The 16,146-nt window shown below is 41.1% G+C and overlaps 2 protein-coding genes across 3 annotated transcripts in view; one reads left to right on the forward strand and one right to left on the reverse strand.

Annotated features, from left to right (window-relative positions):
- The window catches only part of METTL9 (methyltransferase like 9), a 45,631-nt gene extending 30,917 nt beyond the window's left edge, over positions 1 to 14,714 (forward strand). The window contains exon 5 of one of the 2 annotated variants that reach the window (XM_021686820.1): positions 14,012 to 14,714. In XM_021686820.1, coding sequence (XP_021542495.1) covers positions 14,012 to 14,214 — 203 coding nt within the window. In that variant the 3' untranslated portion in view covers positions 14,215 to 14,714. Of the gene's footprint in view, positions 1 to 14,008 lie in introns of both variants that reach the window. The other variant, XM_021686819.1, reaches the window with a different exon arrangement.
- Positions 1,901 to 12,126, reverse strand: IGSF6 (immunoglobulin superfamily member 6). The gene is made up of 7 exons (XM_021686821.2): positions 11,979 to 12,126; positions 7,561 to 7,920; positions 5,173 to 5,267; positions 4,467 to 4,514; positions 3,998 to 4,078; positions 3,047 to 3,105; positions 1,901 to 2,654 (listed from the first exon to the last, which is right to left on the reverse strand). The coding sequence occupies exons 1-6, from the start codon at positions 12,082 to 12,084 to the stop codon at positions 3,073 to 3,075; spliced, it is 723 nt and encodes a 240-aa protein (XP_021542496.1). The 5' UTR covers positions 12,085 to 12,126; the 3' UTR covers positions 1,901 to 2,654; positions 3,047 to 3,072.
- Positions 14,715 to 16,146: the final 1,432 nt, after the last annotated feature.

Consider the following 16,146-nt stretch of genomic DNA (forward strand, 5'->3'; position numbering starts at 1 on the left):
AAAGCTATAGCTTAATTTTTTCCAGTGAAAATTCTGGATGCTCAGCTAGTAGGAAAATTAATACTGCCAGGGATTCTGCTTACAGTGAGGGGTGAGGGTCGATGGCTAGGGAGTGAAGTGTGCTTCAGATCTCAGTTGACATGCTGAAAAAATATTTTTCTATAGAAACAGTGTTCATTTGTATTCATATAAATGCATTGGAGTGCCTAGTTTTGACCAGGCAAAGCTAGGCAGTGGAAATACAAAGATAATGACAAACCTGCTTCTAGTCTTAAGATATTTAGAGAATCATACAGAAGATAGATGTAAGCAGACAATGGCAGGATAGTCTGATAAGAAATATGACAAAGTACTATGGGTTTAGAGAATGAAAGACCCATTAACTGCTAGGGGAGGTTATGGAAGGTTTCATGTAGGAGGTGACAGTTGAGCTATGTTTGTACCTGAGAAGCATTTTACCAGGCAGAGGGAACAGCATATGCAAAAGCATGAAGAGTGTGAACAAGGTGGGATTAGGGAAGGACAAGGTCAGTGTGGCCCAAGGGTGGCATGAAAGAAAGGCCCTTGACTGGATAATAGTCTAGTACCCAGTAGATGTTGTTGGCTAGATGGATGAATAAAAGAATGAATATTAATATATACATCAATAACTGATATATATGATGTAAGGGAATGTAACTACTTTCCCAAAGGAGAGTATATCCCAATTTCAGCTTGAACAGCAATCTTGGAAACACAGTCCTTGTTGCATTGGGTAAGGCTTATTCTAAATCAAATACTAATTTATCTTAGGGATTTTGTCTGCTAGTTAAGTTACACCAAGAACAGTGTATTTTCAGCCCTGGGAGTACCAAAATGTAATGACTCCCAGAAATGAAAAGTAAATGATCTAATCTAACACATTCTATTTACCTGGATAGTTAGTGCTTACCCTTTTTTTGCCATCTAGCTTAGAAATTCATTTATTTCATCCAAGCCAGCAGTCTCGAAGTAGGGCCATACACCCAGGAGAACACAAGACCGTTTATTTTGGGTTATAGGAAGAAAACATTAACATTTTTATGTGTATGACTTTTTATGCCAGTTGTTTAGTTTACACACATACATGTACACACACACTATGCCCAGCACACACAAATGCACAGCATAGGTGCTCACACACATGTGTACACAAACACATGCTCCCCCCTCTCTCCTCTTGCCATTTTTTCCTGGAACATGTGATAACACGTGTTGGAGACCACTGATTCAGGTCATCATTGCAAAACATTTTCATAGAGATCTTAAAATATTTTAAAATTCTGGGTTTTAAAAATAGAATTCACCTCATTTAATACCATTTTAAAAGAAACACTTTAATGAAATAAAAATAGGTTATAATTCATTTTTAATAACGAATGCACACTTGTGGGTACTTTAAATAGATTTTTACAATGAGGTAGCTTTCAAAGAACAATGCATACTATGTTTTCTCAGTGACATAGTAATGATTCCATAAACATCTTTGCTGGACCCCACCGCTTATCTGATACTCCCCTCCTAAATCAGTTAAAAATCAATATTGCAAAGGCACAGGCAAGCACGTGTCTTGCGCACTGCTTCCCTGGTGCTGTTATTTGGCCCAACAGTGACATCTAGAGTTGGCTGAGGCTTCTGTGTTCTGAGGTTCTGAGGTTTTCTGTTTAACCTCCCGCGTCAGAGCTTCTATATTTTAGCTATCATATTCTTTTTTTTTTTTTTTTTTTTTTTTTTTTAAGATTTTATTTATTTGCGAGAGAGACAATGAGAGACAGAGAGCATGAGAGGGAGGAGGGTCAGAGGGAGAAGCAGACTCCCCGCTGAGCAGGGAGCCCGACGCGGGACTCGATCCCGGGACTCCAGGATCATGACCTGAGCCGAAGGCAGTCGCTTAACCAACTGAGCCACCCAGGCGCCCTAGCTATCATATTCTTAACTCTATTTTCACTTTTTGTTGGGAGCATGATGTAAGTCATTTTGCATATGCAGGCAGGAAAATGTGCACTCTACTGTTACCCAGTGGCAATACCAGGAGAACGGTGTTTGCTCCAAGGTACTTTGCAAGATGGTTTTTCTTTTCTTCTTCCCCCCCCCTTTTTTTTTTAAACTCAAATTTTGGCACTTCCCTTCCTTTTTCCCCTCCCTCCCATCTTAGTCTCATTGGCCCATCACTTCCACAACCATAAAGACAATTCTTCCACTCAAGACAGAAGCAGACAGAAGCATGGGGTGTGACTTCTAATCTTCAGGGTAGGAGTCCTCACATACCTCGTATGTCAAATGACACAAATATAGGATATATGTTAGGAAAACGGAAATTTTTTAAATGTTAGACTACTCAGAATTCTTCTGGCAAGTTAGAAAGTATTTTTCAGTTGTATTTTGTAGGATTTTAGTATTTTGGGTAATTACTTTTAGTGATAGTTTCCTTGTAGTGTGGCATCCTTCCTTGTGGAGAATTGTCTTTTCCATTTACCTTTGATTGGTTTTTTAAAGCCCTGATGGGCGTATGTCCGATAACACTGCCATAACTTCTGGATTTGGACTTTCAGTGACTTAATTGAAAATTAAAACATCTCTATGGTCTTTCATAGTTGGAAAGTGCTCTTCTATTTTCGTTAAATGTTGCCTTTCTCCTGCAAGAGTAAACAACAAGCCATATTTAAGGTTGTATATGCAAGCAACATTTAAACTAGTATGCCCTCCTGTGCCCTCTTGCATTCTGTGTCCCAAGTAGCCTCCAGTAATCTTAAAGGCCCAGTTACTATTCTTCCTATATTTAGAGTAAGATGTGGAACTGAAAATTAATTTTCTTTTCTTTTCTTTTTTTTTTAGCATTTTTTCATTCTTTATTATATTTTATTAAATATATTAAGATTCCCTTCAATTGCATTTTTGTTGTCCATATTGTTGTAGAAGCAACAGGATTATTTGGCCTGTAGTGTTTTCCAGTCTGGGATTTGCTGACCGGAAATTTGAGATTTTGCGATGCTGTTGGGAGAGTCCTGGTTTACATAACAGTACTTACTTCTAGACTTGTCTTCAGGACACTTATCATTGTCTGTTTGCAGAAAAAGATGCTCCGGCCTCAGTAAGGAAAGAGTGAACAGGCATTCATAATTATTCAGAGTGATATCTTAGGTGATTAGACCATTTCTTTATGTATTTGTATACACACTGAAGTATGAAATGACTACTTAGACCACACTCTCTCCTGGATGAAAATCCTTTTTAAAAGTTGTATTAAAAAAAACCACACAACACCTCATATCAGACCCTTGTTACATTTGCCCTCTTGGCAGCTGTTTAAGAAAAAAAATGCTTAGTTGTGTATAAATTCATTATATTATAGTATACATTTTAATTTAAATCTGAGCCGCCTGATTGTGCACCCTGGAAACTGAGTATCTGTTCCACTAGCACTAAAACAGCATCTTGTTTGAAAAACCTGTTATAGAGGACTTTAAAGAGACACCGTCAGATATCTCACAGATAATCTGAATGCATTCTTCCTGCCACTCTAACCGCAGACTGAAGAAATACTTGATTTTTATTTTCATTAGCTCCCTTTTTCTAATGTGAATTTATTTCTGCCTTGTTAGCAATAAGTGATGTTTTCTATATAATTTGACCCACAGTTGTTTGCAGCATTTACTTACTGCCCACTACTGCATGCCTGCAAGGATCTTTTAATCCACAAAAGCATCCTTGTCTGAATTGAAAACATTGCCTATACCCAGTGTGTTTCTGAAAGATTCCATGTCACTAAGATGTCAACCTGGTCTCTATTTAATATTGTATCAGATGTCCTTTGTTATGTATTTATCAAAACAGGTTCTATATAAAAATGTATTCTATGTGAAAGTCCTCTTTCATATTCCTCTATAGGAAAACATGATTATTGATGGCTTGTTGGTGGCTTAGCTTTTTCACACATGCTTTGTATCTGTATTACATCTCTTTGATATTTTACACTCACAGGTTGTTGTCTTGTTTCCACCTGTCTTTTACTGTATAGTTCCTGAGCAATTTCCTGAAAAATACGTCGGGCACTCCTCTTCTGTAAACACAAATGAGAAAAAATTCCTGTTTCTCTTAGGACTAGAAGAGATGATTATTGCACATCATCTTAGCTTTGTCTTTCTTTACTGCCACCAGTCAGAACCACTACCGCCCCCCCCCACACACACACCCCCAACCCCCAGCACATCTACACTGACCATTAACTCTTGTATTTTGAGTATGTTAGGTAGGGTTTATGGTTGAGAATGATCACATTTAAATCATAGTTTACCACTTGAGATTATCCTTGAGTTCTCAGTAATAAGAAATGGTTTCTGTGGTTGAAAGTTACCATGATATTCTCTCTAATTTTTTCATTATTTGGGGTTTGAAATAATTACAACCAGCCACCGTTTGAAAGGTATTTTACAAGCGTTGGTCTGTACCTTTTGTGAATCTTCTGTTTCTTTGTTTCTTAAAGAGTTAGATTTTGACTGTAAAGAAGAAAAGGAAAGTCTTATGAGACATTTTATGCACTCAAAACAGTTGTGGCAGATATCTTGTACCATATTAAGATTAAACTAACTTAACATTTAAATGATACACAGAGTTAATTTCTATGTAATTCCTGAGATGCTTTTATTATATTAATAAAATAACAATTCATATTGATGTTGACTATAGGCTTTGTTGTGATCCTAATGTAGCATATATGTACCCCCTCTTATAGCCTATGAACAGCCAGAAGATTTTCCTTCTCAAAAACTTCAGGCCTTTTAAAAATATTTTAAGGCAGCTTCTAGTCTCTTTGTTAACCTTAAAGGCTGTTCTTAGGTCTTTTATAGATAACAGTAATGCTTCCCAGCGGAAAGATCACAAATAAGATAGTTATAAAGAAGGATTTCTTATTCTCATATTACTGGTTTTAAAGAGAAACCATTGCCAGTTTTGTACTCTGATTAGTAATAATTTTAGTGATGAGAATTTACACTTCCATAGACTGTTCCTGCAGGTGGTGTTTCCTGCAGATGTACAGGAGGATGTTAATTAGGTGAGCAATTTCTGAGGCTCACACGTGGAGAGATGGAAATCATTTCCTTATGATAATATTCAAGGCTATAGGGACATCTAGTGCAAGGAAATTTGACTTACTTTGGAAAGGATTACGAAGATCACGAGTGCACCAATAATGTAGATAGAGAGCAGTGATACAACAGCTATCAGGAGGCTGTGTGGTTCCTTCATTTCTTTGTTAATTACAAAAACAGGAAAAGCCACAGTCACTATTGAAACATATTATTGCAAATACATAAAGTATAACTGGAGCTACAAGTGTTAGAGGCGAAACATGAACTGCTCTGCTTGGCTCTTCTTTTTTTTTTAAGATTTTATTTATTTATTTGAGAGACAGAATGAGGGAGAGAGAGTACAGGAGCAAGGGCAGTGGGAGAGGGAGAAGCAGACTCCCCTGCTGAGCAGGGAGCCCGATGTGGGGCTCGATCCCAGGACCCTGGGATCATGACCTGAGCCGAAGGCAGACACTTAACCGTCTGAGCCACCCAGGCACCCCTTGGCTCTTCTTTAAACATTATTCAGCGTCTCTTGATTCAGAAGACCCTCAAGCATGTGGTAGAATTAAAAGCAGTTCATCAGTTCTTTAAATATGTTATACCAAAATTGTTACTCATTTTGAGAACTAAAAAAATTTTAAATTCAATTAACTACTTATAATGCTCAGAATCACTTTTTATAGAACACATTATTTGAAGTTAGATAAACATTTTAGGACAGTTTGTTCAAGGACATTTAAAATTTCTTTTGATAGATATGATGTACAAGGGTCACCAACAGTCTGTTCGTGGAGTTAAGATATTTTTGCCATGTATTTGTGAATGCTGACATTTGTAACCTTGACCTGTTTCGTATAAACAACTGAATAGTGCAGTCTGTACAAGGATCTGAGAAGGCCATATGTGGAGGATCTTAGGGCTTACTACACCTTTAAACGACAGGCATTGTTATACATGCCCCTTCTTTCTAATAAAGTTTTGGAAGTAGAATTATTGAATCCATTTTCACATTATGAATTTCTCCCTCCTTGTAGGAAGTGTCCCATGCTCTGGGTGGGGATAGAGCAACATGCCATGTCTTCTATTACCTGATTATTTGAGGCACAAAATACAATTAGATTTGTAATTATTATGTGAACAACTTGTACTTTTCAACAAAATATCCCATAGATGCTCATCCTGTGAACTCAGTTTGTACAGCATACATTTTTGTAACAAATTAACCATATCTGTAGAATTTTTTTAAAAAGTTTCAAGTGCTAAATTAGGAGTTCTGTAGAAGAGGCAGGAAATCGCTGTGTCTGTCTTAGTAATACTTCCATTTCTGCTCTTAGAGAAGAATCTGTCTTCACATGAACTTGCAGTCTTGAGACCTTTCATCTCTTTACAAACTATTTTTGGTTTTGGCTAACATTTTTTATAGAAGACTAATACAGGTCTCCAAAGTTGTTGTATATTTGTTTTAATATCTGTAGCTGACATTTATTTAAGCATACTTGCTATAAGCCAGGCATCACCAAAAGTGCTTTATATGTATTAACTCATTTATAATTTATCTTATGGGTGAGAATAAACTAAGGTTAAATGACAATGGGATACCAAAAGCCCATTAGAACACCCCTAGTAATTAAAAGCAGGAATTATAATACAGGATGATCTCGGGTCCCTAAAGTCCTATTTTAAAGTGGTAGGGCTGGTTGATTTTGAGTTAATGTTTTAATGATTTCATTGCTCATCGTACCAGAGTCCTTTTTAACGGAAGAGATCCAGAAAAGTCAAGGACTATTTCCCTTCTCTTCTTTCCCCCAGAATTGTGTGAAGCTTTTTTCCTGAAATTTCTCGATTTTTTGATTTATAGGATGTAACTGGGTTCAAGACCCTCACTTGAATGAGGAAATTGTCATAGGTTTTAGCAAATCTCAAGAAGTCAGCGTCACACCGCTCTCCTTCTGTTTTTCTGTCCGTGTAGAATGGGTGGGGTCAGAGGTCCCCCAGTGGCTTCTCCTCAAATTGGTGTTTATTCTCCATACTGCCTTTTTTTTCCCCCGCAGGTCCAATTTATTGGTCACTTCTGCTTTGTTCTAGATAGTGCAATGCCAGCCCAGTTCCCGAACAAGCTGCTCGCTAATCATCCCAAGTTTCCCTTTGGAAGGCAGCGATGCTCACCACTATACCACCAACGCCCAAGTTTCCCTTTGGACTTGGCACATTACCAGTCACTGTCATTCACAGAAGGAGGACCTGCTGGCCAGCCTGCGCTAGTAGTGTCTGGGCACAGAGAGACAGCCCTGACTTTGTGTCTGTGGAGGCTGGGAGATGGGACTGGAGTAGTGCCTCAGTGTCCTGTCAGCTTGTGTCAGATCACGCCCTTCACTGGCTAGGGTGTTGAGTTAGCACATCTGTCCCTTCATCTCTGCATATAAGTAACGTAATGCATTCAAAGGGCTGAGCAAAGCCTCGGCTGACTGACCTCTTACCACCAGTATGGTCCCTTCTCCGGTCCGCTTAGCTCCTGGTTCCTTTGAACTGGGAAAGACGATTCCACAGATGTAGATGGCGCTGTCATTCAGAGCCACCCGGTTTACAGTGAGGGAGACTGCTCTTTCTGTGAGGACCTCCTTCACTGTGAATTTGCCTGCATCCCCGGTGCAGCCATCCACGCATAGGTTTTCGGGCTGGTCCGCACCGTAGCGAAACCACAGGCTTTGTGGTTGCTCTGAAGGGCACCCCGTGTGGGAGAAGGAACACTGAATGGTTGCGGCCCCTTGAGTGTGGGCTACTTCGAGGTAAGACGGTTGATGGACAAAGACCATACACTCATATGTAGCACCTGTGGGAGGAAGCGCACGAGCCATGTTTAGGGGGTTTCTCACTTCCCTTTGCCTGTGCTTCTGTTTTACTGACATTTGGGGGCTAGGGAACTCCAGAGTCCTTTCTTTTCCTTACCGCTTCCCAGCACAAACAAGACTATACTAATAAGACAGCAGTGGTCCTCACTTTTCCTAACCCCTTGCACTCGCTGACCTTACCCTGCTGTCGGCTATGATGTCTGGTTACTTGAGGACAGAGAGGTTCCAGTAGAGTCAGCGTGGCGGGCAGAGGTGGCAGCAGATCTGGAGTCAGGAACTGGGGGACCCCAAGTTTACTCTTGGTGACCTTAGAAGCTTTCCCTTGATCGCTAAGCATGCTGTCCCATCTGTACCCCCGGCCTCCCAGGAGCCTTGTGGTCAGTGCGGTAACCTCACGCAGGTGTTGCTGCTGACTGAGCACAGGAGTGAAGGGATTTTCTTTTTCTTCAGCCTTGTGAGGGTTGGGATTGCTAGGAATTCATGGCAATTCACAATTACTCCTTTGTAAGCCTGGTTGTCCCTATAGGACACATAAAAGACAAGGTGCACACCTGGGGAAATACAGCCCTGGCTTAGCCTCCAGCATATTTGGTTACCAAGCCGAGACCTAATGAGTTAGCCATGCCACAGTGAGCAGATTTGATTTCTTCCCTGCACCAGCACCCTGCTTTGTAGTCCCTGGTAGCTTCTGTCTCGTTTGATGAACAGTGTTGTGATAAAGAGCACAGACTTGAGTTCAGATCCTAGCTTTGTGGTCTGTAGCAAAGTGGGGATAGTATATGCAGCTCAAGGAGTTAGTGGGAGGTTTAAGTGCATAAGGAATACTTAGTTGGCTAAGCCTTGATAAGAATTTAATAAAAGGTAGCTAGCTCTGCTGCCGCGCTTGTCTCCACTTCTCCTGTTCCCATGGTGTCACGTGCCCGTTTTAGGGATAATCATGGGTATCTCAGCGGGTGTCTCAGCGGGCGTTGGCAGGCCCGGGACTAGACACCCCGTCCAGTGCTCTCTCTGCCGAATGCTTCATCGAGATTATGCCGCCTGGGTCCCCACCTTGGCCTTCTAATCCCAGGCCCGTGAGGTGGAAAGCCACTCTGAAGTTTACAGATGGGAAGATCTGCCCTAAACCCTTTTTGGGGTAAGGGAGGGTCTACGTAAAATAGTATTGGTTGAGACAAATTGGAATTTATGCAAGTTTTTAGTTTGACTTCTGCCTGGTTATGTGTTTGTACTTCTAATGGGGCTGCCTCTGAGTAGGAGACATGAGGCTGTATTTACCAGACTTAGAGGAGTGAGTCCAATCCGTCACCTGCAGACGAGTGAGGAGCCTTCTTTGGAATGTGTTCCAAATGGTCTTATTTGTCTGAGTTTGTCCTTTGCTACCCTAAATGAAAGTGAAAAGTAATCCAAGTGGTCTGATGCTTGAATTTCAGACAAGATTTTTGTGTTTTGTTTTTTGACTTAATGGTTTTCTTAGTCTTCATCCAGAACTAGAAGATAAATTAAAATTAGAATCATGGCATTTGTGATGCAGATATATTCTCCCCATGTTTTAATTTTAGTATATGTACGATCTGAGATGAGCTGGGAGTGTTTTAATGACCTGATAAATATAGACCAGAGGAGAGGGTAAGGTCACCTGGAGAAAGACCAGCAGGCTCCTCACTCGTCTGCAGGTGAGGGATTGGACTCACTCCTAAGTCTGGTAAACACAGCCTCGTGTCTCCTACTCAGAGGCAGCCCCATTAGAAGTACAAACACTTTGCAAGTTATAATGATCAATATATATTGGGGGTTTCAAATGGAGTTGGGCCTGCCAAGATCTAACAGTTAACCAACAGCATCTCAGTCTGAAGTCCTTTTTCAGATAGTCTTCTTTTTTTTTTTTTTTTAAAGATTTTATTTATTTATTTGAGAGAGAGAGAATGAGAGAGAGAGAACACCTGAGAGGGGATAGGGTCAGAGGACGAAGCAGACTCCCTGCGGAGCAGGAAGCCCGATGCGCAGGACTCGATCCAGGGACTCCAGGATCATGACCTGAGCCGAAAGCAGTTGCTTAACCAACTGAGCCACCCAGGCGCCCCCTTTTTCAGATAGTCTTAAAAGGGAAGCTGACTTAAAAATTTTGGAGAACTAATGTTCCAGGGAAGAAGAAATATTTGCAACTTTGGAGTTTCATGTCTCCACTTCCGACTTCTGAGTGTTGGAGAAGAGTGGTCAAGGACTTCCTTTGAGAGTGCTGACGGGTGAGGAAACGCCTGCCCCTCCCCCGCACCAGTGACACAGCCTCTTCGCCAAAGAGAGAAGTTTGGGTAATGGGTCACACCAAGCCTAGTCCTGCAAGAATTTCTCTTTAAGAATTCTCTTACCCTATAGGATTCTTTCTTTTTTTTCCCCCCCAATGCAGTACGCTCTGCAATGGCTGAAAGTTTATCTTCTTGGTGGAGGGAATAAAAGAAAGATCACTTTAGGGGCACCTGGGTGGCTCAGTTGGTTAAGCGTCCGACTCTCGATTCTCTCTCTCCCTCAGTCCCTCCCCCAACCGCCTCTTAAAAAAATCACTTTACTATGATCCAGGCTGGAAAATAAATAGAAAACTGATTTTTGACACTTCATCACATGGAGAATTTCAAGCATGCGCAGAAGCAGCAGGCTAGCACGGTGAACTCCCTGCTGCTTGTTGCCGCAGTCTTGTCTCGCCTCTCCCCGCACCTGCTCCTTCACCGCCCCCAACCTGCTCCTTCAGCCCCCCACCTGCTCCTTCACTCCCACATGATTTTTGCGTAAATCTCAGATATTCTGTCTTCATATCTGTCAGAGTAGATCTTTAAAAAATAAGGATTCTGGGCGCCTGAGTGGCTCAGTCGGTTAAGCGTCTGCCTTCGGCTCAGGTCATGATCCCAGGGTCCTGAGATCGAGCCCCGCATGGGGCTCCCTGCTCTGTGGGAAGCCTGCTTCTCCCTCTCCCGCTTGTGTTCCCTCTCTCGCTGTGTCTCTCTGTCGAATGATAAATAAAAAATCTTTAAAAAATAAAAAAAATAAAAAAATAAAAAATAAGGATTCTTTTTTAAAATAATACTAATGAAAATAGTTTATGGAAGTCATTTATATGGATTAGGAAAAAAAATCAGAATATTACTGAAATCAGGGCGCCTGGGTGGCTCAGTTGGTTGGGTGACTGCCTTCGGCTCAGGTCATGATCCTGGAGTCCCTGGATCCAGTCCCGCATCGGGCTCCCTGCTCGGCGGGGAGTCTGCTTCTCCCTCTGACCCTCCCCCCTCTCATGTGCTCTCTCTCATTCTCTCTCTCTCAAATAAATAAATAAAATCTTTAAAAAAAAAAAAAAAGAATATTACTGAAATCACTCATAGTCCTTGTGCTCAAAATAACCATTGTTAACATTTTGATATATTTCTTTACAGATGAGAAAAAAACAATTTTAAGAGCTTTTGCTACCTTCCCTGTCCTATGACACAGACTCTGTGAGCAACTCTGAGATTATTAGCTTTATTACAACTATGATGAGATGGGTTATTAGAACCACTTTCTCTTTCATAGAGGAAAAAGTGTAAGCAGAATTTAAAAAATATATCTATTATGGGACCGTTATGCTCTATTGAAGGAGCCATGGCACCTTTTTTTTTTTCTTAAATGACAGGTACTTTTTAATTTACCGCAATCTGGCTTTTCAGACACTTTATTCTTTGAAAATATTCAGTAAGTACTGTGTAGTGCCTATCCTGTGCAGTGTGCATTTGTCCGTACAGATACGACATTGTTGTGACTAGCACACGCGATTTTAAGAACATTTTCAACCCTTTGTTTGGTGAGGTGCTCTGCTTTAAAGCATCAAAGGGAATTTTCAAGGTTAATCTGAAACTTCCTCAGCTATTCTTTTATTACACTATTTGTCTTGGGAAAAGAGACCATTTCCATAGCGTTAGACATTGAAAAATTAATCTGTAGGGGCTTAAAATATAAATGCATTAGTGAGGAATAGTGATTGATTAGATAAAATGGAGGAGAAAAGAAAGAATCTTACCGACATAAAAGAGAATCAGATTGATTTCCAGGCCGAGAATGATCCTGCTTCCCTTCACAGTCTCCATTTCTTGGGGTGTGCGCGTGTGGTGGTGGTCACTGTGCATTTGAGGAGAGTTGGCTCTTTTTTTTCTGTCTCTTTAGAAAAGGAAGAACTGAAGAGAGGAACTCTTATTAAGGAACCATAACCGGGAACTTTTTGAAATTGTGTAAAAAATTGTTTGTAATCCAGTTTCACCACTTAAGAGTTGAGGTTTTAGCCTAGAGCACATTTCTAAATATCCATATGGTTAATTTTTTCTTGGGCTTGTAGATGTTTTGAGGGAGATTTTGATTTACACGTAGTATGTATTCCCAGGAAAGAGTATTGTTTGACAGGTTATTGGTACTTTAAATTTCCAGAGTAGTTCGGTTGCTGATGCTGGGGCACCTACTGTGTGCTCAGTGCTGGGCCAGTAACACTGGAAAGCTGGAAGAAGCAGAAGGAGGTGTCTTCATGTAGTGAGGAGAGAAAAATTAGTGACCAGTACATCGTGGTACAATGAAGAAACGTGTGGCATTAGCGAGTTGTACCTCAGATTTGTGTAACCCCTTGTTACTCTGTTGTTGAAACCAAGTGTGGGCCCTCTGTTGTGGTTCCCTCTTGCCCCCTCTCCTGCCCTGCGGAGATCTCATCGTCAGGTTCTTCCCTGGAAGCAGCAGAAACGGACTCTGGCTGACTTCAGTGAGGGAACTGAAAGGATTCGAGGGTAGCTCACGCAGTCACGGGAGGCTTGGAGAATCACGTGTGGGGTCTCCCGCCAAGAAAGACGCCTCCGATCATGCTGTACAACTGATCGGAAGGGTGTGCTGCTGCTGCCAAGCACTAGGGACCATGGCACGGACCACACTCTGTTGTTCATACCACCTGATGCCGCCCCAGCTGCGTGGTCTCGTGGCCACTTCTCTGGGTCACTTGCTCTTCATTCCACTGTCAGGCGAGTGTGTCCGAGCGTAGGTCACGTGCCAGTGCCTGCCTTCGCTGCCTCTCCGACACGATTCTAGGAAGAGGGTTCAGGTGCTGGGCCACCAAGAGGAGCGACAGATCTTTCCACTGTAGTGTCTGGACTCTTGGCACCTATTGATGATGTCTTTTCTCACAGAAAGCCACTCTCTGTCTGAAGTTAGTAATACTTCTAACATGTGTGCATTTTTTTAACATCACAAGTCCTAAAACCACCCCAGAATTGACATATACCATTATCTTTGTGTCCACGTGTCTGGACCCAATGCCTGGTGTGAACTTGAAGGCCTGAAGACCTTATCCAGGCGCCTCCACCCCCATTCCACAGGCATGTGACGCTCATGGGCTTGGAAGGGACAGATTCAGACTTCAGGCACTAGTCCAAAAAATGCTAGGCTGACGTGTCCGTTCTAGTGCTCTACCTTTCTCTGGTTTTGGAGCTTAACTTTTATAAAAGTGTTATGAAAAGTTAGGGAGTGGATCACCTTCCCTTGAAAAACACACCGATGATCTGTCTTTATAAATTAAAAGCCTTCATTAGTCTATTTTCAGCCTGATAAACCTTTCTAGTTAATACATTGCATACATTTACTACATCATGGGTATATTTTCTTGCATTTATCCCTAAACCTTCTTTCACATTTTATGGGTAACTCTCTGCTTCCATTTTCCTGTATTTAATGAGGAGTTCTCCAAAACCATGAACACTGACAACCCAGTTGGTCTAATGGAGGGTAATATCTAAAACTGTCAGAGAAGGTAAAAGTATGGGCTTTGGATCCAGATAAACCTGGGATTACATTTCTGCTCTTATCCTCACTAACCTTGCAGGCTTGGGCGAGTTCCTCAGCCCTCTGGGTCCATACTTCATCTCTTTGTCCTCCTCAGAGGGTATCGGGGAGATGAGTCATCGAAGCACCCCGTGCTTGGCACATACCAAGTCCTTGGCAAATGTTGTTCTTCCTCCCTTCTCTCTTTGAATAACTTGTTTGTTCAAGAATTTAACTTAATGTTTCTCTTTGTTTTAGTAGGTGGCAAGTGGGAGAAACCATCAGAAATTTTAGAAATCAAGGGACAGAATTGGGAAGAACAAGTGAATAGTCTGCCTGAAGTTTTCAGAAAAGCTGGTTTTGTTATTGAAGCTTTCACCAGACTACCATACCTGTGTGAAGGCGACATGTATAATGACTACTATGTTCTGGATGATGCTGTCTTTGTTCTCAAACCAGTATAAACACGTGGAGGCCCGAGTCTTCAGCGCCCACCCCAAGAATGTACACTCCAGAAGAGGGTCTGCGTTTGTGATTATGTGAAGGGAGGACCTCTGGGGACTGCCACTCTGAATATCATGTAGGAATTTAAAAAGCCAAAATACTGATTATTTCTTTGTAGTGTGTAAAAGGAATGTTTTTAAAAAACAAAACCCAACTCTTTGAGGATTTTTATCAACTCTTTACTCAGTATACAGGTCACACTCCAAGTATGGAAGATATTTTTTATACTTAATTACAGTAGGGACTCATTCCCAGTCAAAGCAATAGTCACGACCTCACATGGAACCAATAAATACGGATGATTGTTTTTAATAAAATGAAGACTGGCAATAAAGCTGTCCGTTCAATTGCAAATATTTGGTTATAAGGTATAGCCACTGATACTCTTTCATGTTTAGAAATTCTTTGTCATTATTCAAAAAATGTTTTTAATCACGCTAATAAACTTTTTTGGAGATGACTCTGGCATCATGTTTGAGTTAATATAAGGCTTCCTTCCCTAGGATCTTTTATTGCTTTGGCTTCAGGGGTGCCCAAATAGGAGCAGTATGTGACAAATGCAGTCAGGACTATGTTACTGGGTGGGAGCCAGGGGATTATTGCAGACTGGTGAGCCCTGAACCGAGGCAGTCTAGACCAACCTTTGGAAGAACAACCTCATTCAGATCTAATACTTCAGGGGCCACCCCCCGTTCCCCATTTCATGTTGCTTTGGGAAATGCAAAACACTGGCTTCTGAATTCTGCTTTTCTGGATAATCTCAGGTTCTCAGAATTGAAACATTTGATGGTGGCTGCTGACAAAATGCAGCCTCAAAATGTTTTAATTCCACTTCTTACTCTACACGTGTATACCTCTTTCCCAGAACCTGGTTCTTCTTGAAATCCGTAACTGAGTTTGTTTGCCAAGAATATGGATTGATGAAGACCCTGTCAGACTCCTACATTCTAGAATCCGTGAGTGCCTCCAGCCATATACCCCCAAATGTTGCAATAGAGGAACTCATTAGCAAGATCAGTAACCATTGTGCATATTCCAAAGAGAGCAGAGCACTTAACCCAGAATCTAAAATCTCAGTAACAACAGAGGCGCGGATTTGAGATTGTGGTTATTAACAATATGTTATTCTCATGACTTTATTTCTTTTTTTCAGCCAGGTGTTTCATTAAATATTCTCATTTATATGCTCATAGAAGTCATCAAGTCAACACATTTACTGCAACACCTGGGTATAAAGGAGAATGAAAGCCTTGAGAAGAATTACTTTATTATTACATTCCCACATCCTCACACCAATATCTTCCACTGTTATTGTGTTGTCATAAGAAGAGTTGGGTTATATGATTTATGCAAAATTGTTATTGGTGCATTCTAGTGCTTTTTTTCCTCCCAGGAATTCAAATAAGTGAAATGCGAATACTTAGCACCCTGGATTATAAAAATAGAGGAAATGAGTAAACTTAATGTCGTTCTTCAACAGTTGAGTTTTGTTTCTTTATAAACTGTCATAATCTCGCTGTTTAGACTGTCGAACAAGAGTGCAAGAGTAATGGATGTTCAAAGAGGCAGGTTGCTGCAAAGTGTTTCATAATTTTGAAATCAAGAATTAATCTGATGGTCTATTAAAAAAAACACCTCGCTTCTTTATCCCCCCAAAAAGCAGAGAAAGCACACTCATTTATGCATTTCAGAGATACAAATAGTTTCTCAAAATCAGGTTCTCTGAAGACCAATATACTAACAGTTCGGTTTTAGGATGAAAATTTAAACCAGCAAATCCTAGCACGTTTGATACTTGGTCTTGAAAGTCTTGGTGGTGTGTCACCACTCCACTAGGTGGCAGTGTTGCTTACTGAGTGTCAATGGCTTCCGCCGCCCCCCCCCCCCCCCCC

The sequence above is a fragment of the Neomonachus schauinslandi genome, chromosome 5, assembly GCF_002201575.2.
Source record: "Neomonachus schauinslandi chromosome 5, ASM220157v2, whole genome shotgun sequence".
In the NCBI taxonomy this organism is placed as follows: Eukaryota; Metazoa; Chordata; class Mammalia; order Carnivora; family Phocidae; genus Neomonachus; species Neomonachus schauinslandi.

Coding starts and splice junctions, on each gene's coding strand:
- IGSF6 (XM_021686821.2), bottom strand. CDS start 12,084: ATGCACAGTGACCACCACCACACGCGCACACCCCAAGAAATGGAGACT. Junction 7,921..11,978: donor TCTGATTCTCTTTTATGTCG/GTAAGATTCTTT, acceptor TTCCTCCCACAG/GTGCTACATATGAGTGTATG. Junction 4,515..5,172: donor TCTTCGTAATCCTTTCCAAA/GTAAGTCAAATT, acceptor TCTTCTTTACAG/TCAAAATCTAACTCTTTAAG.